The sequence below is a fragment of the Mixophyes fleayi genome, chromosome 1, assembly GCF_038048845.1.
Source record: "Mixophyes fleayi isolate aMixFle1 chromosome 1, aMixFle1.hap1, whole genome shotgun sequence".
Lineage (NCBI taxonomy): Eukaryota > Metazoa > Chordata > Amphibia > Anura > Limnodynastidae > Mixophyes > Mixophyes fleayi.
The window spans coordinates 234762411-234785619 of record NC_134402.1 but is presented as its reverse complement, the minus strand read 5'-3'; the positions used below and the strand labels follow the sequence as shown (position 1 = coordinate 234785619).

The following is a 23209-nucleotide window of genomic DNA, read 5'->3' as shown; positions in this document are numbered from 1 at the left end:
ACTCAATAAATGTTAGCACTCCTCAGTGTTTTTGGGGTGTCCTCTCTAATTGTGCATTAATATTTCTGGCTGTCAAAAGTCATATCTGTCAGCAGTATCTACTCAATAAATGTTAGCACTCCTCAGTGTTTTTGGGGTGTCCTCTCTAATTGTGCATTAATATTTCTGGCTGTCAAAAGTCATATCTGTCAGCAGTATCTATCTACGCAATGGATTCAAAGCAGTCCACATATGATCTAAATGAGCAACCAGGTTCTGTCACCAGTCCTGATGTTAGTGTTCCCAGTACGTCATCTGGCCAAGGCGATGTCAAACAACAGAGTGTTTTCAAATTAGTGCAAAAAACAAAAACCAAAAAAAAATTTACTGTATTGAAGCGAAAAAGCAGTGTAACTGAGCAAAAGTTAAGTGACGATAAAAAAAAAATTGCAAGCATGCCATTCTACACACGCAGTGGCAAAGAGAGAATGAGGCCTTCACCTTTGGCTATTAGTGGCAGATCCCAAAAAGTTACCCAGGCTACAATTGGTGCACAACTACTGTTACGCGTCAAAGCTGAGCTGCAAGATACCAGTGAGGCATTACAGGAGAATATTTGCTCTGATTCACAAATGACAACAATCCCTGTGGAGAGTCCATCCAACAGTGGGATGTCTAATCGTGAGCATTCTGCTGATGTGTGCCTTAATAGCCCGAGTGTAGCCGGTGATACCCAAATTGAGGATGCCACTTTGGAATTAGAAGAGGATGAGGGGGAGATTTGTGTAGGCGACGAGGGCGCTAATGATGATGTTGATGATTATGATGCAGACAGATACCAAATTGCCTTTCTCAATTTCTATTTATATTCTAGATTATATAACGGCTGAATAGTTTTCTATTTTACTCCTAGTGGAGAGAGGATCTGATGCAGACAGATACCAAACTGCCTTTGTCCATTTCAATTTATATTGTACAGTATATAACGGCTGAATTTATTAGTATTTTATACAAGTGGAGGGGGGCCTAGAGAGACAGAAACCAAACTGGCTTTCTCCATGTCAATTAATATTGTACAGTCTATAATGGCTGAATTTTTTGTTTTTTTAAAAAAGTGGAGGGGGGGCTATAGAGACAGAAAGCAAACTGTCTTTTTCCATTTCTTTACATATTTAACTATAAGTGTAGGGTGTAATATACATCCAAAGACGATGGCTGCATTGCCAATATGCATAGAGGGATAGGAAGACAATCTGTTTTGTGTGTAGAATAAATGAAGGCCTACCAACGAAGAATTAAACAGTTTTTTTGGATGATTTATTACCTCAACAATTAGATTACTTATCTCTAAAACAGTTGGAGCACTAAATTGGGTTATTTTAGGCACAAAAACATGTATTTTCCAACAAAATAGCAAAACAAAACCAAACAAAACCAAAACCAAAACCAAAACACGCAATGGCGGTTTTGCAAAACCAAAACCAAAACCAAAACACGACGGTAATCCAGATCCAAAACCGAATCCAAAACCAAAACACGGGGGTCAGTGACCATCTCTACTTTACATATGAAAGAGTTATGGTATTATGCTACTCAAATTAGCCAATCGCCACCCTGCCAGCATTCAAGTCTACACAACTAAACTCTCACATCTGCTCAATCCACTGCCCCAATATTCTGTTCTTTTGCTCTCTCCCCAAAAGGTTGAAAGCCACTTAACGTCTTTAATTCTAGTTACGGAAACATGCTAAACTTTGTAAAAACAGCTTAGTATAAAATGAAACTTTGCAAGAAAGGATATCAGTTCCTCCATATTTATCTCACAATCTTGCTGTCACACTGGGTGTGTGATAGTTACCCATGTCTGATGTGCTCTCTTTGCTACCTGAGCTGTTCATCACATCAATGCTGAAATCTACAGACAATAGATATGAAGGTCAATAATGTGTTTTTTGTCATGCTAATAATTCTAATTTTCACCGAAAAAGTGCCCTCTGACCATGGAATAACATACACTGCACTTGATTTAGTTCTTGTGATACTATTGAAACTGACAGCTGGGCTTTCTCTCCTAGAATTGAGGCCACCTAAAAGAGTCCTCATTTAACAGTCTTTAAAGCTGGCAGTTATGACGGCCTGTCATGGTTAAGGAATGTCTTTGTATGAAATCATTTCATGGTGGAAGAAGGAAGGAAAACAATATAATTATTTTTAAAGCTTAGTGTAGCTTAACTATGACAGCAGAAACCATCTCAATAGAAACTGCAGTTCACAGTTTTAAATGACTAAACATTAAATGGATGTATATATACTAAATTGCAGATATGTCGTGGCAATTTCTGAGGATTTGTGATAATATTTGGGTACTTCCATAAGTTACTGTGCATGAAGGATGCAAATGCATGAGTAGGAAAATGTTAATCTTTGTGATGGATGGAGCTGCCCAGATAAAGATGTATTGGGTTGTACCCTGGGGAGGGCTGGCAAATTTTAGCCCAGGGGCCAAGACTCGACTCAGCAGCCTATTAGGAACATTTTAAAGGAAAGAAAATGCAGGTAGTACAGTGACTCAGCTCAAGATAGCCCTCTATGGGACCGTCTGGGGGGCAGATGCCGCCCTGCCCCTCAGCCCAGCCTGCCCCTGGTTGTACCATAGAGAACACAGGCTAACCACAGTAATGCATTAGATTCTGTAAAGATGAGATCTAGTTTTGTGGGACACAGCCTATATGGACTTTACCTTAATATTCCCTGATGTTGTGGAGATCGTGAGACATCCATTCGTTTTAAGGGGACACGTATGCACATGAACAATATAATTAATACATTTTTTAAAATAGAGCACAGCAAGACACAAAAAGTTGTATTTTAAGCTACACTAATACCTAGGAAATAATTTTCTTAAAGTGCCCCCTCCCCCAGGGAATGCTACATGCAAACAATGTTCCCAGACTCTGTCCGTTATGTATTACAGAGCCGGAAATGAAATAAAGCTAACCATCAGTAAATAGCAGCATAGAAGGTGATTGGTCCTCCCACTCACACAGCCCCTGCACCCTTCCCAGGTTTTCAGTACTGTGAAAACCAGGGAAAACAGCCATATGAAGCAGCTCCCAGGGCTGCGGTGGGGAGAGAAGGGTCGAGGTAGGGGGTACATTTATAAAAATGTTTTCTAGGTGGTAGTGCAGCTTTAATTATGGGTTTGGTCCAAAACTGATAATGGGTAATAATTCAAAGTGACATTTTCTATGTATTATTAGTGACAATGATCACAGTGGCAGGACTACCATTGGTGCGACAATGGCCATGCACCGGGGTCCATGGAGATAATGGGACCAACTGCATGGCAGATGCAACGGGGCCACAGCTTGCTAGTTCTGCCTCTGAATGACCAGTATAGTAATACAAAGAGTTAAAATTGCATTATGCTGTTGTTGGGTATAATTCCAGCTTTCAGGTCACCTATTTAAAAGCGGAATTAATTCTGCATATTTATTAAAGATGAGCTGCAGACATGCATCATGTATATGAACTAATTGCAATGTGTATTGTGTGTATTTTATATGTATCTAGTGTTTTATGTCTGACCTATCGACCCTATCGAACGATACAGTACCTATGAATGGCCATTGTTATTTTTCTAAATAACCTTGTAAAAGGAAACAATGGGGTTGCAGAAAGTCTTAAAAGACCTCAACCATTATCCTCTATGCATGTGTGAAGCAGGTGTACTATAATTTCTGGACAGCAGAGGGCTTCACTGTCTCCTTAGTGCAGAGCAGTATTCTTTATTGTCTGATATTTCTATGACACAGGTGTGGACAATATACAGCAGGGGTGGGCAAACCTGTCCTCAAGGGCCATATCCAGTTCATGTTTTTAGGATTTCTGTCTGTAGAAACAGGTGGGATAATTACTGACCCAGCCAAATAGATTAACTCAGCTGTACATGATTAAAGAAATCCTAAAAACATGAACTGGATATGGCCCTTGAGGACAGGTTTGCCCACCCCTGAATTATACAGCGTATTTTTGCAATACATGTTCTGTAACTATTGTGTTAAATTGGTGTAGCATTGTGAATAGACTGTTGGTATATCATTCAGACAGAAGTTTATCTATTTCTATCCCTGATACCTAGTCTCTCTCTCGCTCTCTGTCTGTCTGTGTGTGTGTATGTTAGGGAATTTAGACTGTAAGCTCCAATGCGGCAGGGACTGATGTGAATGAGTTCTCTGTAGTGCACTGCGGAATCAGTGGCGCTATATAAATAATGATGATGATGATACACCTTAATATTTATTTTCAGGTACAGTACAGGTACCACAAACAGGGGGAGATTCAATTTGACGCAAAGTGTCTCTGAAACGTCTGCGGAGACACCTCACGCCGATGTTATGGCCAAAGTCTCCGCTCATTTTTCCTCGTACTGCATACAGATGCAAGGAAAAATGAGAGGAGATTCCTAATGTAATTGCCGGCAATGTGCGCAACCGGACATCGCAGTGATGTCCTCATACCACATGGACGTAAATTGAATCTCCCCCTTAGAATTTCTAAATTCTTTTCTTTTGTTTTTGAAACATGGGTTTTTTATTGGAAGAATTTTATACAACAACAAAAAACAAAAATAAACTGACATGTCATGCTAATATGCATTTGCTAATCTAATCAATGAAATGATATATTAGTTATCCAGGTTAAAAAAATAGTAACAAGTTAGGTACATGTTTAACTATAGGATATAAACAATTACTAGTGAAAGGGCTGATATAATAGCAATTGTTCCATATAGAGATTTGAAACATATTTAGCTGTGTCAGAGGATAAACTAACAAAGCATATAAAACAATTTCTGTACATTTAATAACATAGCTTAGGACAACACATAAACATGCTAGCAGGGAACCACATAGAGAAGCCTTTGGATATACTAGTCAGGAGGCAGACAAACGTCCTTGTTTCCAGAATGTATTCTATGCCTGGAATTGTACCAGTGAAACCATATCTGATTATACTTGTGACTGGCATCTCTAACATTGAACATGTAGCGTTCATGGCCCATAACATCATTTACAAGAGCTCGACATTTTTTGTAATCATCAGCAAGCCATGTATGGGCTACTATGACTTTTGCTAGTGTCAGGAGAATAAAGATATATTTGTAAATCACTTTTATTTGCTAAATTCAATTGTGTATACTGGTAACCTAGTCATGAAACGTATTAAATGTAATTGTTGTTGTCTGCTTGTTAGACTAGCAATTAGTTCATGGATAAATTGAGACACATATAAGAGGTAATTCACAAAGTGAAAAATGTCCACTGTGCAGTGTAAAACCGGATTTGGACCCCCCATGTGCTTTGATCTGTGTAAGCTAGATTTCCACCAAGGTGTGTGGGTTTGCCAATCGAATTGGCATCATCTGCGGATGAGCAGAAGGATCCATAGACTGAGGGGAGGACTTGAGCCGTGTGAGGGAGTTCCATGTAAAGTACAGGAAAGTCTAGTTTTGTTGAGCAATGTAGAATCTAGATTTCCTTTTGTGAAGTAAGATTATTGAAATAATATAAAAAGTTGAACAGGGCATATTTTTAGGGCAGTTTCTGGTTGGCATGGGGCACACATCCATTTCTATTCGACAAAGTGACTTGAATTTGGGGTATTGTCATATACTTTAAAATGGAAACCATTCTGTACTTTGGCAGACAAGCATTTCTAGGTGTACCACTGTAAAACCAAGGCATTTTGTGATGTGCACTTAAAAAATGGAACCAATAATGTTCTATTATATAAAGGAAAAAATTATTGATTACTTACAAAAGTTCATTAAAACTATTTACTTAATATTGGTTTGCCTCTATTTAGAGTTTGGACTCATTATTCAATAAAATAACTCAAAAAGAGAGAAACAACTTTCAATCTGAGCAAATACTGTCAAAAATGAGGACTGTATATTTGTCACATCAAGTACACAATGTAAAAAAAAAATCTATAATCATTCTTATTTAGTGCAGTAATCAGGTAATCAAAGGTTCATGTAACTAATCTTTGTTAAGATAAATTAATATAGTGACCTGTAAATTTCAAATAAACTATGCAGAATCTCTTTTACAAAATGTCCACTTTTATGTAAAAACAGTTTGCTAAGCTATATAGATATCTCAAAACAGTTTCTTTGCAGAACATTTCAGATGTGGAAACCAATAAACAAAAGGTTTTTTTTATCCCTTAAAGTGCCCATACGCACTGATTATTCCACTATGTTGGACCAAAAATGACTGTGGTCCCTGATAATGATCCTTTCAAAATCAAGAGGTCATTATCGGCATGGAGGAATATGGCCACCAGTAGCCCCTATCAGCCTGTATGTACATGCACTCCTCCGACCACACTAACAGATTGTAATGGAGCCAGAAGTGAATCAGACCTTTTTCAATTTGGCCATCGACATGTGTGTCCAAATTGAACCATAATCCTGTCACTTAACCTTCAGGCAGTATTGGCTCATGTGAAGTCTGTTCCAGCCTATTCTCCCTTACTTGCACCATTTGCATCACTGGGAGTAAATACAGGACCATAAAATGACAGCAAAAATACCAATTATACAGAGGTAAATAGTGAAATGTTTTGAACAGAATTACAAAGTTATAATGTCAGTTTCATGCAGTAGTATAATCATTTACTGCATAAAGGTAACCCTTGGAAATAATAGCTGCTGCACCAGCCAATATCTAAACTAAGAAATGACAAATGCCTCTAGTAATTGGTTTGGCCCTTTTTCTCTGTAGTCTAATGTTATCACATATCACACACAAAAGAAATGAGTGTAACCTCTGAGGCACATATTACGAACAAGCACAAGCAAGCTCAGGACGACATTCCTTGGGAGCACTGAACATGAAGAATTATCACTGACAACCTTTGAAAATGGTAATAACAGTGAAGGAAAATAAAAGGAACAGTACTACAGCCATCCTGTATGTGACATCGGGGTCTATACATCACAGTGTCATATTTATTCTCTGTAAGAAATCACTTGTTGAATAGTGATGATCAAGTAGTGACGGCCTGATTGTATACTGATTAATCAGCCACACAGAACAACATAGCAGGAAGCGATGTTCTCTCTAGGCACATGTCAACATCCAATTAAAAATGCAATCACAAGAGAGATGTAGAAAGCAGAGAGCTTTATGTCCTGTCCCTGTGCTGTTATATGAAGCCTGTTGTCTCCGGAGAGGTGTTCATATACAAAAACTGCTCTATTCATTATCTGTAAGTACTGTACACTTACAGCAGCTCTGGGAAATAGATGAAAGAGTTACTGCATGAATTCCTGACGAAGATTCATTTCCACCCATTATCCCCTTTCTGACATAACTAAGTACAATAGAGACATTTATGAAAACAGTTCTACTGGTAGCTGTGTAGGAAATGTAGTGAGGCCCACAGCAACCAATCAGTGGTATGGTACAGAGGTCACATACTGAAGTTAACAACTAAAGGGGAGAGTTATAAATGGTATCTGAGGAGGTAATGCAACAGAAAAATGGAATGGGATAGAAAGTGATATAATTACAGAGTTAAGTCAATGGGTTGGATACGGTATCCTGATGCTTGTGATACCGACACCCAATACTCCTACAAAAGAAACCCAAAGCCTTAAATCAACGACCTATTAAAATCTACACTTACCTTGTCACCGACCGAGGAAATGAGCGAAACAACGGGTATGTGACTGGTGCAAAATGCGAAGATGCTGGAGTCTGGTGCTTCATTGTGACGTCACTGATGTTTCACGCAGCCTACCCCTAACCCTAACCCCTAACCCTTAATATTAACATACCTGTTTAAATGTAGATGTAGCTGTCTTCAGTGATGTCACAATGAAGTGCCGGCAACCAGCATGTTCGGATTTTGTTTTGCAGCAGTCGTTGTTCCGGTAATGTCCTCCGTCGGTGAGAAGGTAAGTGTAGATTTTAAGAGGTCGTTGATTTAAGGTTTCGGGTTTGTTTTGTAGGTGTATTCGGTGTCTGTATCCCAAGCATCGGGATACTGATTACCACTGAAGTCAATAACGATTTTTTGTATATTAATTGAAAACCTGTAAATACTTAAAAAAAATCAATGCACACATAGGAAATGAATGGTGGCTCAGTGGTTAGCACTTCTACCTCACAGCGCTGGGGTCCCGAAAAGGGCCTTAACTGTGTGGAGTTTGTATGTTCTCCCTCTGTTTGCGTGGGTTGTCTCCGGGTGCTCCGGTTTCCTCCCACAATCCAAAAACATACTAGTAGGTTAATTGGCTGCTATCAAATTGACCCTAGTCCGTCTCTGTGTGTGTCTATGTTAGGGATTTTATACTGTAAGCTCCATTGGGGAAGGGACTGATGTGAGTGACAAATATTCTTTGTACAGAGCTGTGGAATTTGTGGTGCTATATAAATAAATGATGATCATGATGAAATATTGAGAGAGAGAGATTACTAGAGTTCCAATTCAATATATATAAATGTAACTATGGACATAGCTTTTCATAGACATACCATAATCACATAAACTTCTACTTTAGTTGCTAGAGTTACTTATGATGTAGAAGAATCTTATTGGTTGACTGATTTACGTAGTCACAGCTGTGGCTATTCTACTAATAACTCTATCCTCTAACAATCTCGATTTCCTTAGGACAGATCATATGTGTGGTGCCTAGAAGGGGCAAGTTTAGTGGATTGGAGACAGGGCCTCTTGAATTTGTGGTAGTGGCTGGACAAATTGGGGGTGTGGGTTGGGCAATGTGACAAAGTTTGAACTAGAGATGGGCAGGCTCGGTTCCCCGAGACCTGAACCCACCCGAACTTAGCCTATCTGAGTACTGAGCCGAGCAGGCTCGGTACTCTCCCACCTGCTCGAAATCCAAATCGAGGCCGAACGTCAACTGGACGTCGTCGGATCTCGGGGCTCGGTTTTCACGATACTTGAAGATTATAAATACACGCCTCCACAGCAATCCATCGCCATTTGACAGAGGGAGAGAGCAGGGTGTAGTCACAGGCTGATTAGAGAAGGGACAAAGATTACAATATTCTGATTCCAATTGTGATAACAAAAATATCTAGAGAAGAGAGGAGGATAGAGGATATTTTTTTTTCCCAATATTTGGCACTCAAAGTGCTTTTTGGGTGTCCCCCATTATTTTGCCTAAATATTTCTGGCTGTCAAAATTACTATCTGTCAGCAGTATCTACCAAATAATTTTTAGCACTCCCCAGTGCTTTTGTGGTGCCCCCATAATTGTGCATAAATATTTCTGGCTGTCAAAAGTCATATTTGTCAGCAGTATCTACCAAATAATTTTTAGCACTCCCCAGTGCTTTTGGGGTGTCCCCCATTATTTTGCCTAAATATTTCTGGCTGTCAAAATTACTATCTGTCAGCAGTATCTACCAAATAATTTTTAGCAATCCCCAGTGCTTTTGGGGTGTCCCCCATAATTGTGCATAGATATTTCTGGCTGTCACAAGTCATATTTGTCAGCAGTATCTACCAAATAATTTTTAGCAATCCCCAGTGCTTTTGGGGTGTCCCCCATTATTTTGCCTAAATATTTCTGGCTGTCAAAATTACTATCTGTTAGCAGTATCTACCAAATAATTTTTAGCACTCCCCAGTGCTTTTGTGGTGCCCCCATAATTGTGCATAAATATTTCTGGCTGTCAAAAGTCATATTTGTCAGCAGTATCTACCAAATAATTTTTAGCACTCCCCAGTGCTTTTGGGGTGTCCCCCATTATTTTGCCTAAATATTTCTGGCTGTCAAAATTACTATCTGTCAGCAGTATCTACCAAATAATTTTTAGCACTCCCCAGTGCTTTTGTGGTGCCCCCATAATTGTGCATAAATATTTCTGGCTGTCAAAAGTCATATTTGTCAGCAGTATCTACCAAATAATTTTTAGCACTCCCCAGTGCTTTTGGGGTGTCCCCCATTATTTTGCCTAAATATTTCTGGCTGTCAAAATTACTATCTGTCAGCAGTATCTACCAAATAATTTTTAGCAATCCCCAGTGCTTTTGGGGTGTCCCCCATAATTGTGCATAGATATTTCTGGCTGTCACAAGTCATATTTGTCAGCAGTATCTACCAAATAATTTTTAGCAATCCCCAGTGCTTTTGGGGTGTCCCCCATTATTTTGCCTAAATATTTCTGGCTGTCAAAATTACTATCTGTCAGCAGTATCTACCAAATAATTTTTAGCACTCCCCAGTGCTTTTGTGGTGCCCCCATAATTGTGCATAAATATTTCTGGCTGTCAAAAGTCATATTTGTCAGCAGTATCTACCAAATAATTTTTAGCACTCCCCAGTGCTTTTGGGGTGTCCCCCATTATTTTGCCTAAATATTTCTGGCTGTCAAAATTACTATCTGTCAGCAGTATCTACCAAATAATTTTTAGCAATCCCCAGTGCTTTTGGGGTGTCCCCCATAATTGTGCATAGATATTTCTGGCTGTCACAAGTCATATTTGTCAGCAGTATCTACCAAATAATTTTTAGCAATCCCCAGTGCTTTTGGGGTGTCCCCCATTATTTTGCCTAAATATTTCTGGCTGTCAAAATTACTATCTGTCAGCAATATCTACCAAATAATTTTTAGCACTCCCCAGTGCTTTTGGGGTGTCCCCCATAATTGTGCATAAATATTTCTGGCTGTCAAAAGTCATATTTGTCAGCAGTATCTACCAAATAATTTTTGGCACTCCCCAGTGCTTTTGGGGTGTCCCCCATAATTGCGCATAAATATTTCTGGCTGTCAAAAGTCATATCTGTCAGCAGTATCTACCAAATAATTTTTAGCACTACAAGTGCTTTGGACTCAGAATGGATTCAAAGCAGTCCACATATGAGCAGAATGAGCAACCAGGTTCTGTCACCAGTCCTGATGTTAGTGTTCCCAGTACGTCATCTGGGCAAGGCAACTACACAGTGTTTCTAAATCAGTCCAAAAAACACACACCCCAAAAAAATTTACTGTGTTGAAGCGAAAAAGAAGTGTAACTGAGCAAAAGTTAAGTGCCGATAAAAAAAAATTGCCAACATACCATTCTACACACGCAGTGGCCAAGAGAGAATGAGGCCTTCACCTTTCTCTATTAGTGGCAGATCCCAAAAAGTTACCAAGCCTACAATTGGTGCACAACTACTGTTACGCGTCAAAGCCGAGCTGCAAGATAACAGTAAGGCATTAGAGGATAATGTTTGCTCTGATTCACAAATGACACCAATCCCTGTGGAGAGTCCATCCAACAGTGGGATGTCTAATCGTGAGCATTCTGCTGATGTGTGCCTTAATAGCCCGAGTGTAGCCGGTGATACAAAAATTGAGGATGCCACTTTGGAAATAGAAGAGGATGAGGGGGAGATTTGTGTAGGTGACGAGGGCGCTAATGAGGATGTTGATGAGGATGAGGTTGTTTGTGTAAGTCCTGCACCAGTGGCAGCAGTTCTGGCACGTGACAAGAAAAAGGCCATTGTCATGCCTGGGCATAAAACAAAAAAAAATCCACTTCTTATGTGTGGAATTATTTCTACATAAATCCAGACAACAACTGTATAGCCATTTGTAGTGTATGTCAAGCCACATTCAGTCGAGGGAGGGACCTTAACCATCTTGGAACCTCGTCTATGTTACGCCATTTAACGAGAGTTCATGACAAAGTATTGGGAAAAGCTGAAAGTTCTTCCAAAAAAATTACAAGCACTCCATCATCAGCTAAGACCCTCTGGTCACCGACATCCCGACGGCTACAAAATACACCCACCACACCATCCTCATCAATATCCTCAGTAGCGCTTAGAGTTAGCCCGGCATCCCACTTATTAAGGCTGGATGACTCCTGCACTATTATTGATTCCTCTGATGAAAGCATTAGTCCCACTGCTGCTGCTGCTGCTGTTGCTGGGGGTGAATCGTCAGCCCAGAGGCAGGTCAAGAAAATGAGCAGTCCTACATTTCAGCAATTAACTGTGAAACAATCATTTGCTAGGGGAAGCAAATATGACAGCAGTCACCCAGTCGCCAAGCGAATCACAGACACCATGGCTGCAATGTTAGTGTTAGATCTGCATCCAATCTCCACAATAAACGCAGCTGGTTTTTCACAGTTAATTGAGGTTTTGTGTCCGCGTTACAGAATTCCATCGCAACACCATTTCTCCCGTAAAGCAATTCCACAACTATACCAAAAAGTGTGTAAAAATGTAGAGATTGCGCTGAAAAATGCTATTCTGCCCACTGTCCACTTAACCACAGATATGTGGACAAGTGGAAGTGGCCAAACCAAAGACTATATGACTGTGACAGCCCACTGGGTTGATCATTCACCTTCACCAGCAGGAACAGCAGCAGCATTTACACCACTACGTAACATTTGTCACAGGCAGGCCACTCTTTGTATCACCGGCTTCACTAACAGGCATACAGCTGACAATTTGTTACGCAAACTAAGAGATGTGATTGATACATGGCTTATACCACTTGGACTCTCCCCAGGATATGTCATTTCTGATAACGCCAACAATATAGTGCGAGCATTACAGCTGGGTGATTTCCAGCACATTCCCTGTTTTGCTCACACCATCAACTTGGTGGTGCAGAGCTTCCTACAAAATAACCGTGAGGTGCAGGAGATGCTTTCGGTGGCCCGTAAAATTTCAGGCCATTTCAGGCATTCAGCCACAGCATGCTCTAAGAGCAGTTTAACTTGCCCTGCCACCAACTTAAGCAAGAGGTGGTAACTAGGTGGAATTCCACCCTGTACATGCTTCAGAGGATGGAGGAACAGCGCAAAGCCATCCAAGCATATTGCACAAGCCATGACATTGGGAAAGGCGGGGGGATGTATTTCACTCTTGCACAGTGGGGAATCCTTTCAGTGCTGTGCAAGGTGCTGAAACCATTTGAAGTTGTGAGGTGAGTGCAGACTCTGCTGGTTTGAGCCAAGTCATTCCTTTAATTAGACTATTGGAAAAACAGCTTGAGAGACTGAAGGAGGAGCTGAAAGCAAGCAATTCATCAAAGTATGTTGGCCTTGTCGATCAAGTACTTCATTCGCTTCACAATGATTCTCAAGTTATTAAGATCTTGAACTCGGATCAGTACGTTTTGGCCACTGTGCTTGATCCAAGGTTTAAGACCTACATTTAGTCTTTACTTGTAAATGAGCGAGATGTGAACTTTTGCAAGGAGCTATTGCTCAGCAAGTTGGCCGCTGAACTGGGCCTCGGCTTGACGACGTGTCCTCCTTCACTTTTTCAAGCTGCTGCTGCTCGTAAAAAATTTAATTTTCCAAAAAGAAGCAGGGAAGGGGGCAGACCAGAACAATTTAACATCTGGGCTGGTTTGAAGGATTTTTCAAAAAAATGTGTCACCTTGCCCATAACTCCATCCAATACGAGTATAAACATACAAAGGATGGTGGAGGATTATTTTCAAGAGGTAATTGTATGGAAATGTCAGACAGTCCCTTTCCTTACTGGGAGGAAAAGCAGGCCATTTGGAAACCCATGTACAAACTTGCTTTGCAATACCTAAGCTACCCACCCTCCAGTGTGTACTCTGAACGAGTATTCAGTACAGCAGGGAACTTACTCAGTGATCGCCGTCGAAGGTTACTTCCAAAAAATGTGGAGAAAATGATGTTTATAAAAATGAACTACATCTTCAAGCACTGACTGTTTTCTAATGGCGGATTCAAGCGGCGATGAATTGATAGTCTGTGATGATGACGTACACACTGATGAGGGTGAGGATGAAGCTGAAGATGATGACGATAACATCTTTTTAAAACTTTCTATGTAAGTGTAGGGTGCAATCTACCCCCAAAGAGGAAAGGGACTTGTGGCATTTCCATATCACGTACCGTCTTGAAAGGCTGCTGTTTGGGCAATTTCTCCATAAGGGTAGGGTGTCATAGACAGAGTGACCCCAAACTGGCTTTGTCCATTTCTCTTAATATTGTACAGTCTACAACGGCTGAATTTTTTTGCATTTTCAACAAGTGGAGGGGGGCCTATAGAGACAGAAACCAAACTGGCTTTGTCCATTTCAATTAATATTGTACAGTCTATAACGGTTGAATTTTTTTGTATTTTCGACGACAAGTGGAGGGGGGCCTATAGAGACAGAAAACAAACTGGCTTTGTCCATTTCAATTAATATTGTACAGTCTATACCGGCTGAATTTTTTGTTTTTTTCAACAAGTGGAGGGGGGCCTAGAGAGATAGAAACCACACTGGCTTTGTCCATTTCAATTAATATTGTACAGTCTACACCGGCTAAATTTTTTGTTTTTTTCAACAAGTGGAGGGGGGCCTATAGAGACAGAAACCAAACTGCCTTTTTCCATTTCTTTACATATTTAACTATAAGTGTAGGGTGTAATATACATCCAAAGACAATGGCTGCATTGCCAATATGCATAGATGGAGAGGAAGACAATCTGTTTTGTGTGTAGAATTAATGAAGGCCTAGCAGGAATTAAACTGTTTTTTTGATAATTTATTAGCTTTACAATTAGATTACTTATCTATGAAACAGGTGGAGCACTAAATTTGGTTATTTTAGGCCCAAAAACATTGATTTTCCAACAAAATAGCAAAACAAAACCAAAACCAAAACACGCAATGGCGGTTTTGCAAAACCAAAACCAAAACACGACGGTAATCCAGATCCAAAACCGAATACAAAACCAAAACACAGGGGTCAGTGACCATCTCTTGTTTGAACCCACATTTTGACCTCCTAATTGAGAGGTATGATTCTATTGCATAGTGACCTGGTTACCTTTTTATTACAGTACGTACCTTCTTACAGACTGCAGTTCTTAATTATTATACCAGTCCATCAAAGTGTAATTGCTACATACAGGCTACATATTAAGTGCTACCCTTTATTTAATTAAATGTTTACATATTTATTTATCGCTTTTCAATTATGCATCTAGGTTACTTACAATAGGAGTACCTTTATTTTACTGCCTCACTTTACGTAACAAAAGGATATACAATATGCATACAAAAGAAAATTGATTATTATTATCATTATATGAATTGGTTGGCTACTTATTTGATATTTCTGAATCTTGAATATTTTCTGATTTGAATTCAAAGGAAATGGAACAAGACCATTATATTGTACAGTAAGTTTTATCAGATCAAAGTAATATTCAGACTAACAGTAACCCACTATTCCCTTAATTGTTTATTTTTCTATGCAGGAAAGATTAAACATAAAAAGTAATTTCCATGCACTTTCCCTACATTAGATAGGAATATTATGCAGGAAAAAAGGTCTCTCAGCATTTCTAAAGTCATTAGATTATCATCAGCCGATTCACATTTCTAAACCGTTCATTTTCTAAGCTCACTTGTTCAATGCCCCCATCAAACCTTGCAGATTTCACTGTGTCAGTGCTTGTGGCCTGATTAACTAGTTCAGTCAATTAGACTAATTCATTTGTACATTGCCAAGAATAGCATTAATACAAGACATGTTGGGAAACATTTAAGAAGCGGCTAGAGAAACTCAGTTTTACTGTATGTAAGAGCATGAGTTCATGAGCAGATGAAGAATGAGATGTGGACAGCACGGTGGCGAAGTGGTTAGCACTTCTGCCTCACAGCGCTGGGGTCATGAGTTTGATTCCCGACCATTATCTGTGTGGAGTTTGTATGTTCCTGTGTTTGCGTGGGTTTCCACCGGGTGCTCCGGTTTCCTCCCACACTCCAAAAACATACTAGTAGGTTAATTGGCTGCTATCAAAATTTACCCTAGTGTCTCTCTCTCTCTCTGTCTGTGTGTGTATGTTAGGGAATTTAGACTGTAAGCTCCAATGGGGCAGAGACTGATGTGAGTGAGTTCTCTGTGCAGTGCTACGGAATAGGTGGCGCTATATAAACAAATGGTGATGATGATGACATTGGATTGTACCTGTTGTGAACCAGCTGAACTAGCTTTCCTACAATATTAGATTTGACGCTATACTGACCATGAGGCTTACCCAATTTTGAAGAGGCATTGTATAGAGCTTCATATGAAGTGCACTGCCATCGCTCACACTTATTCTCTGCTGATGCTAAGTCACAACCAGACTCTACATGGAAATGTTATTTGCATTCATGGGCTTTTGATATGGAGCATACTCAAGTAAGTGTGTGTGTTTATGTATTTACTTGTATCCAAATGTCTGAGTCAAAAAGTGTGATTAGACAATTTATGTCAGATGACACCAGGGGCTGACTGGAAAGGTTTAGCCCGGGGGGTGAGACTTGGCCCACCAGCCTATTGTGCACATTTTAAAGAAAAAAAAATGTGGTTAGCCCATTGACCCAGCCCAAGGTAGCCCACTATTAGACCGACCTCGGAGGCCCAGCTAGTCCCTGGTTCACACACATGATTTCTCCAGAGTAGCTCAAAAATAATTCAATTACCTACAGACATTAACCGCTGGACCAGGTTTAATTAATCAAACAAACAAAAAATGTCACCAGGGAGCAGAAAAAAAAATGCTCTGTGAAGATTTGGTTCCAGAGATGGGTCCAACTCTGTCGCTGAACATCCCTATAATCTGTGGTAAAGATGCAGATATAAACATCATTGATCAAATTTTAGAAACTGTACAAGGCCCTTTGTACAGTATGTGCCTTCTCCATAATATACCTTTCACCCTAAGTTGTTGCTCCCCGAACAGATCTCCTCTACAAGGACTATATCTGTTTCGCTGAAAGGCTCAAATATTTTCACAGCTGTCACCATTCACAAGATGCCTTCTGGTGATTTCAGTCCACTGATAACTTTCAGGTGAGAAGGCTGTGATTACTGGCCATTCATTTGTAGATAAAAAACCGTAGAAATCATTTCATCTTTTGGGCAAATTGACACATCCTGTGTTCTGTACATAAGGGATCAGTATGTTTAACTAAAGACGGAATGTTCTTGTACATAAAATAACACTTAAAAACTCAAGGAAGTTGCTGAGAATGGACAAAGCTGGTCACTCACGTTATAAACTGACCATTCAATTTGATCATTTTTCATTGACTTGCTATAGAATTAACACAGTCAATTAATACATTGAAGATTGGTCAGATTGTATTAGGTGAAAAATTGTCCCAACCATCCAAAAACAGTTTGGTGACAAACAATGCCTTTTCCAGCATGATGGAGCACCTTGTCATAAGGCAAAACTGATAACTAAGTGGCTTGGGGATTAAAACTTCAAAAATTTGGCTCAGGAAACTCCCCAGACCTTAATCCCATTGAGATCTTGTGTTCAATACTCAAGAGGCAGGTGGACAAACAAAAAACCACAAATTCTGAAAAAAAATCCAAGCATTAATTATGCAAGAATGGGTGGCCATCAGTCAGTATGTGGCCCAGAAGTTGATTGACAGCATGCCAGGTCTTCAAAAAGAAGTGTCAACACTGCAAATATTGACCCTTTGCATAAACTTAAAGTAATTGTCAATAAAAGCCTTTTACACTTATGAAATGCTTGTAATCTTACTTCAATATACCATAGCAACATCTAACAAAAAGGTCTAAAAACACTGAAGTAGCAAACTTTGTGAATACCAATATTTGTGTCATTCTCAAAACGTTTGGCCATGACTGTAAATAGTAAACATATACAAATATGTAATATTAAACCAATGGTTAAAAATAAATAAATAAATGTATGACAGACTCAGTTGATGCTTGATAAATTTAGGTACTTTTTTAAAAATAGAGGTGGAATTCAGTTCATTATCGAGTACTACAGTACCTCAACATCATGGATTGTCCTGTGAGGAAAAAAAATCACGACTGTTCCACGACATATCATGGAGAATTAAATATCTGTGTCACACAAATAATGTACAAAGTGACAGAAATAGAACAGAAGATGTTAGAGAGAACAACATCCCAGCATTCCTTGGTGTTACCATTGCACAAGAGTTTGTATTAATACAGTGCCCCATCTACTGCCATGTAAGTGAGGTAAATTGGGCTTATAGATATATTTAAATCTTTTAATACAGTGAAAGTGTGAAAATGTCATTGTGAACACCGGTATATATTTGTTAGTTACAGCTGATTTCCCTTTTACTTGAGGTAAAGTTTATTGTGGACCACTATAATAGTAAAACAGTGTATAGTTCTCTATGTATTGGATGTGCCCCAACAGCCTTACCTGTGAGAAGTTCAGCCCATTAAGTGGGTGGCATTGCTCTTCTACTTTCTCAACTGCCCCAGTTCTCTTTTTAAGACGCTCTGCTTCCTGGGCGAGATATAAATCCAGTACGGGAACTCCCCTAGACTTGATATCAACTTCAGTCAGGGAATTCACCATCAACATCACCCAAACAGGTCTCTTTCTTTCCCAATTTCCAGCAATTGCATTGAACAAGTAGTCTGCATAAAGGCCTTTCCCTCTTTGATCTGGAGTCATCCATGAGGGCATCATGAGTTTAACATATTCCAAATGGCGCTTAAGTCTTCGATAAATATCCCTAGGAAGAACACTTTGTAGATTCTCACCCTGAGGCAGCATCTGGCAACTAGTTAGAGCAGAGATTGTGTAGGGGTCTGTCAAATCCAACTCAAAGTACACAATATTGCTCTGCTGGAAAGCTTTCTTAGAGTTTTCAGGGATAAAATCCCACACCCTTGTGTATGGGACATGAATGGTGCCAAAGAAGTATGAAGGAGGATCTCGTTTGATGGTCCAGAGAAAGGAGTTCAAATGGCTTTGCTGAAAAATAAAAAAAAAACACAGATTATACAACATAAAAAAAAAAAAAAATTTTTTTTCTTTTTCACATCATCATAATCACATAAAGAGGGCAGCCATTTTTTTTTGTAGTCATGTCATCACATTCAAAATCACGCATCCCATCACAATGCTAAATTAACTTAAGGGAATGACTCAAAGAGCAATATGATTACTACGCTGATTATAAATGTAATAAAAAAAATTGTTTCCATGATGAACATGTTTGAAATTTAAGAGAATGCCAAATCCCTGATTATATTACTGTGTCTGACATGTTCTACCTTTTAAAGACTTAGAACCCTACTTCAATCTAATTTAATCCAGAAAACAAATGTGACCACTCACAAAGCAGTGGTAGGGGTCAGTTGAAAGTTTAGCTTTCAAAGAAGGCACAAGCAGCTTAATGGATAAAATTTAAATATGTATTTAAATGTATATATAATGGAGACAAGTACATACTGTTTTATCCAAGATATAGAAGTATTTATTATAGTCTCTGTTGTGTTATTATGTTTATGCTAAACATTGATTTAAGGAAGGAAAAGTCATGTATTTTCTAAAGAACGAATATTGCACGCTTTACATTTTATTGTTTGAACACATACATTCATGCACTTTCTTCTATGCTGAGAGATATATAAATGATGGGATTAAAAAGTGAGTATTTTTTATATGTTAAAAAAAAGGAAGGCGGCCTGAGTATGGCATTTTACTGATATTAGAAAGTTTCACACATCGGAAAAATAGTTTTGGGAAGTTTACAATTGCGAACCCCATACTTTTAATCCCTGACACCTTGCATGCAAGTGTATTATTTTATTGTTAATTTATAAAGCATTAATTATATTACTCAGAGTGTTACAGAAAATATACAATCATTCACATCAGTCCTTGCCCCTTAGTAGCATACAATCTAAGCCCCCTACCACACACAAACTAGGGTCCATTTTGTCAGAAGCCAATTAAATTACCACTATGTTTTTGGATTGTGGGAGGAAAATGTAGCACATACTTGTCAACTCTCCCGGAATGTCCGGGAGACTCCCGCATCTTGGGCTCAGGTAAATACAGCCTGAGTAATGCAGCAGTTCACAGCTGTAATTGTGTTATGTTCCATAGGATACATGCACTGTACTAGAAACCACTCAGAGATGCAGACTGGGCAAAGGTTAAAGTTCAAACAGAATATTAAGCATAAATACTTTTCAAAGCTAAAGCTGAAAGTAATTTTATTAAAATATTTAATCTCCCCAATGATGGCTTCAGGGATTAGTTGCAAGCACTCACGGGTAATTAGATCCAAATGTCATAACCTAGCAAATGTTGATATACATATACAGGTAATTCAGGTAGCCAAACAATGATATGGATTTAACAGTTTTAACAAAACTGACATGTGGAGTCAAGATGCCTTTGGCATGAATACATCACTATAGATACAGACCAACAAATACATAGCCTTTTATTATTATATTATAAAACATAAAGCCAAGTAAACAAGCATTCATAGTTGTATAGTTATAGTAGCAACATTTAGTCAGTTAACGGAATGATAAAATAATTAGAACTGGAACAGGAAACAATTTTTAATTAAATATTTCATGAGAAAACATAGAGATACTTCCCCTAACTCTTCACCCCTATACTGTTGTTTCCCTAACTTCCACTGGTCTTCAAACGACATGGACAATCCTCTTCAGCCCCTTGGCACCCCACTGGAACAGTACTTGCATAGGTTATGAATATCACCATCACTGCTAATGCCAAGTACTTATTTTAACAACTTCTCCCATATCTATCTACTGGTCTTAACACTATTGCCCAAACTTGCACAAAATAAGGAGAAATGAGGTCATGCCTCATATCTACCCAAAGCCACGCATCGATCCACACATACAATACTCACTTTTAGTGAGGCCCTTTACTGAAAGGTCCCTTTAAAAGCCAGAATTAGGATTGGCATTTGACAATGAGTACTCTTGCCAGACATAAATGCCCTATTACAAACTCTTCACTTGAAGCCCTCTATAATATAGCCCTCAACTGGTTTTCATGCTATATTTCCAATGTCATTCAGAACCACTTATTCCTCCCCAGGTCTGTTATAGGTTACAGCATCTCCAGTATGCAAATAATAACTAGTTCTACCATTCCTCATCTCAACTAAACCCCTCTATTTTGTTTAAAAGCCTACACTGTAGTCTCCTCTAGGATGACTGAAGGATGTATGATTCTCTGTAAGACAGAGCTTGCACTCTTTTCTCCAACATTTTCCTGACTTTAACCAATGAGAAAATGCCAGCAACCTCCTAATCCTACCTCCTTGGAGTCATCTATGACTATGTTTATCCTTCACCTCCCATCTGTGCAATATTGCCAGAAAATGTCCTTTCCATACACAGGATTCCTCCAATCCACTTTACTCAATACTCCTGCCTTAGTGATACTAGCCTGGAGCGGAAGGTGTTAAATGACCACTTCGCCTGGCCAGTCCCATAGGATATGCGCATATGTGACTCATGCAGTTGGTTCAAGCATGTGCAGTGGACCTGAAAGCCCAAACTTGGGCTATATTTTTTTTAAAAGCATTATACATGTTTAACAAACATGTAAAGAAAATATTATTATATATTATACAGTTTTAACTATATTGCTGTTCATCTCATTTTTTTCCCAGGTGACAGAGAAATTCAATTGTGCGTGATGTTCCGCAAAGTACCTCCGGAACAGTCCTCGAAGACACTCTCCTTCGATGTCTGGACTTAAATACTGGCTTATTTTTGAGGTGCGAGCAAAAATAAGTGAAGATTTTCAGTATCGTATTAAGCAGCAGTGCGTGTAGCCATACATTAAGTTGATGTCCAGCGGCACATCGCCGATAATTGATTCTCTCCCCTATATCATAATAAATCTCCCCCCCCCTGCCCCCCACTGCAATGCAGCATTGTTTTAACAAAGTACACTAAAACTAACACAAGGTCCCGAAAGAATAATTTATTTTCATTTAATCTGAAATGCATTTAATGCATATTTGGCTTCTTATAATGTAAACATGTTACAAACAAACTTTAGTGATACCGGATAAATTATCTCACTTTCCTAAGCAGTGTCTGTAACATGCAAGCAGACCAATTTAAGTACAAACTGGAACAAGCCAGGACTTCCATAACACACCTTACAAAGCCATGTATAAATACAGTACACTTGTGTCTTCTGTGCCTAATCTCATTCATATCAAAAGGCAGCTAAGGATTTACTGTATAAGGGATTATTCCATTCAATGACTTCTCATTGTCTTGTATACCATAACCAGGTTACTATACTGCTGCCAGGTATATATCAAGCTAAGTCAGTGGTTCCCAAACTTTTTCAGTTTGCGGCACCCTTAGAGTCTCTATAATTTTTTCAAGGCACCCCTCCAAAATAATTACCGAGCAGTCCTGTTTTATAAGTAGTTGGGTCAAAAAAACATGATAAGTATTTAGGTCAGGACAAAAATACTTATTTAGTTGTATGCAAAAATAATACACATAAATCCAAGGAAAAAAAATATTTTTATATTTTGTTTTCAATTATATTTTTGTCAAAGAATAATTTACAGCTAACTCACACTGTGCCCCCTTCATCCACACACTCTGTGCCCCCTGCATGCACACACTCTGTGCCCCCTGCATCCACACACTCTGTGCCCCCTTCATCCACACACCGTGCCCCCTTCATCCACACACTCTGTGCCCCCTGCATGCACACACTCTGTGCCCCCTGCATCCACACACTCTGTGCCCCCTTCATCCACACACTCTGTGCCCCCCTCATCCACACACCGTGCCCCCTTCATCCACACACTGTGCCCCCTTCATCCACACACCGTGCCCCCTTCATCCACACACTGTGCCCCCTTCATCTCCACATACTCTGTGCCCCTGCATCCACACACTCTGTGCCCCTGCATCCACACACTCTGCCCCTGCATCCACTCACTCTGTGCCCATGCATCCACTCACTCTGCCCCCACTGCATTCACTGACTCTGCCCCCTCTGCATCAACTCACTCTACACCCTCTGCATCCTCACTCTACTTCCTCTGCATCCTCTCACTCTGCGCCCACTGCATCATCCTTTCACTCTGCCCCCTCTGCATCATCCACTCACTCTGCCCCCTTTGCATCCTCCTCTCACTCTGCCCCCTCTGCATCCTCACTCTGCCCCTTCTGCCAGGTAGAGAAAAAAACCAAAAAAAAAAAACTTACCAATCCGGCGGTGCTCGGGACCCAGCATCCTCCTCTCTCCTGCCGCTTGTCACTGAATGTCGGGCATCAGCACGCCCGACATTCAGTGACAAGCGGCAGGAGAGAGGAGGATGCTCGGTCCTAAGCGCTGCCGGATTGATATATTTTGTCTTGTTTTATATTT

General features: G+C 39.6%; 1 protein-coding gene across 1 annotated transcript in view; it reads right to left on the bottom strand.

Moving 5' to 3' along the window:
- The window catches only part of LOC142107492 (metalloprotease TIKI1-like), an 81681-nt gene that overhangs the window by 47007 nt on the left and 11465 nt on the right, over positions 1-23209 (bottom strand). Inside the window, exon 2 of the mRNA XM_075190949.1 lies at positions 18215-18775. Coding sequence (XP_075047050.1) covers positions 18215-18775 — 561 coding nt within the window. The remainder of the gene's footprint in view (positions 1-18214; positions 18776-23209) is intronic.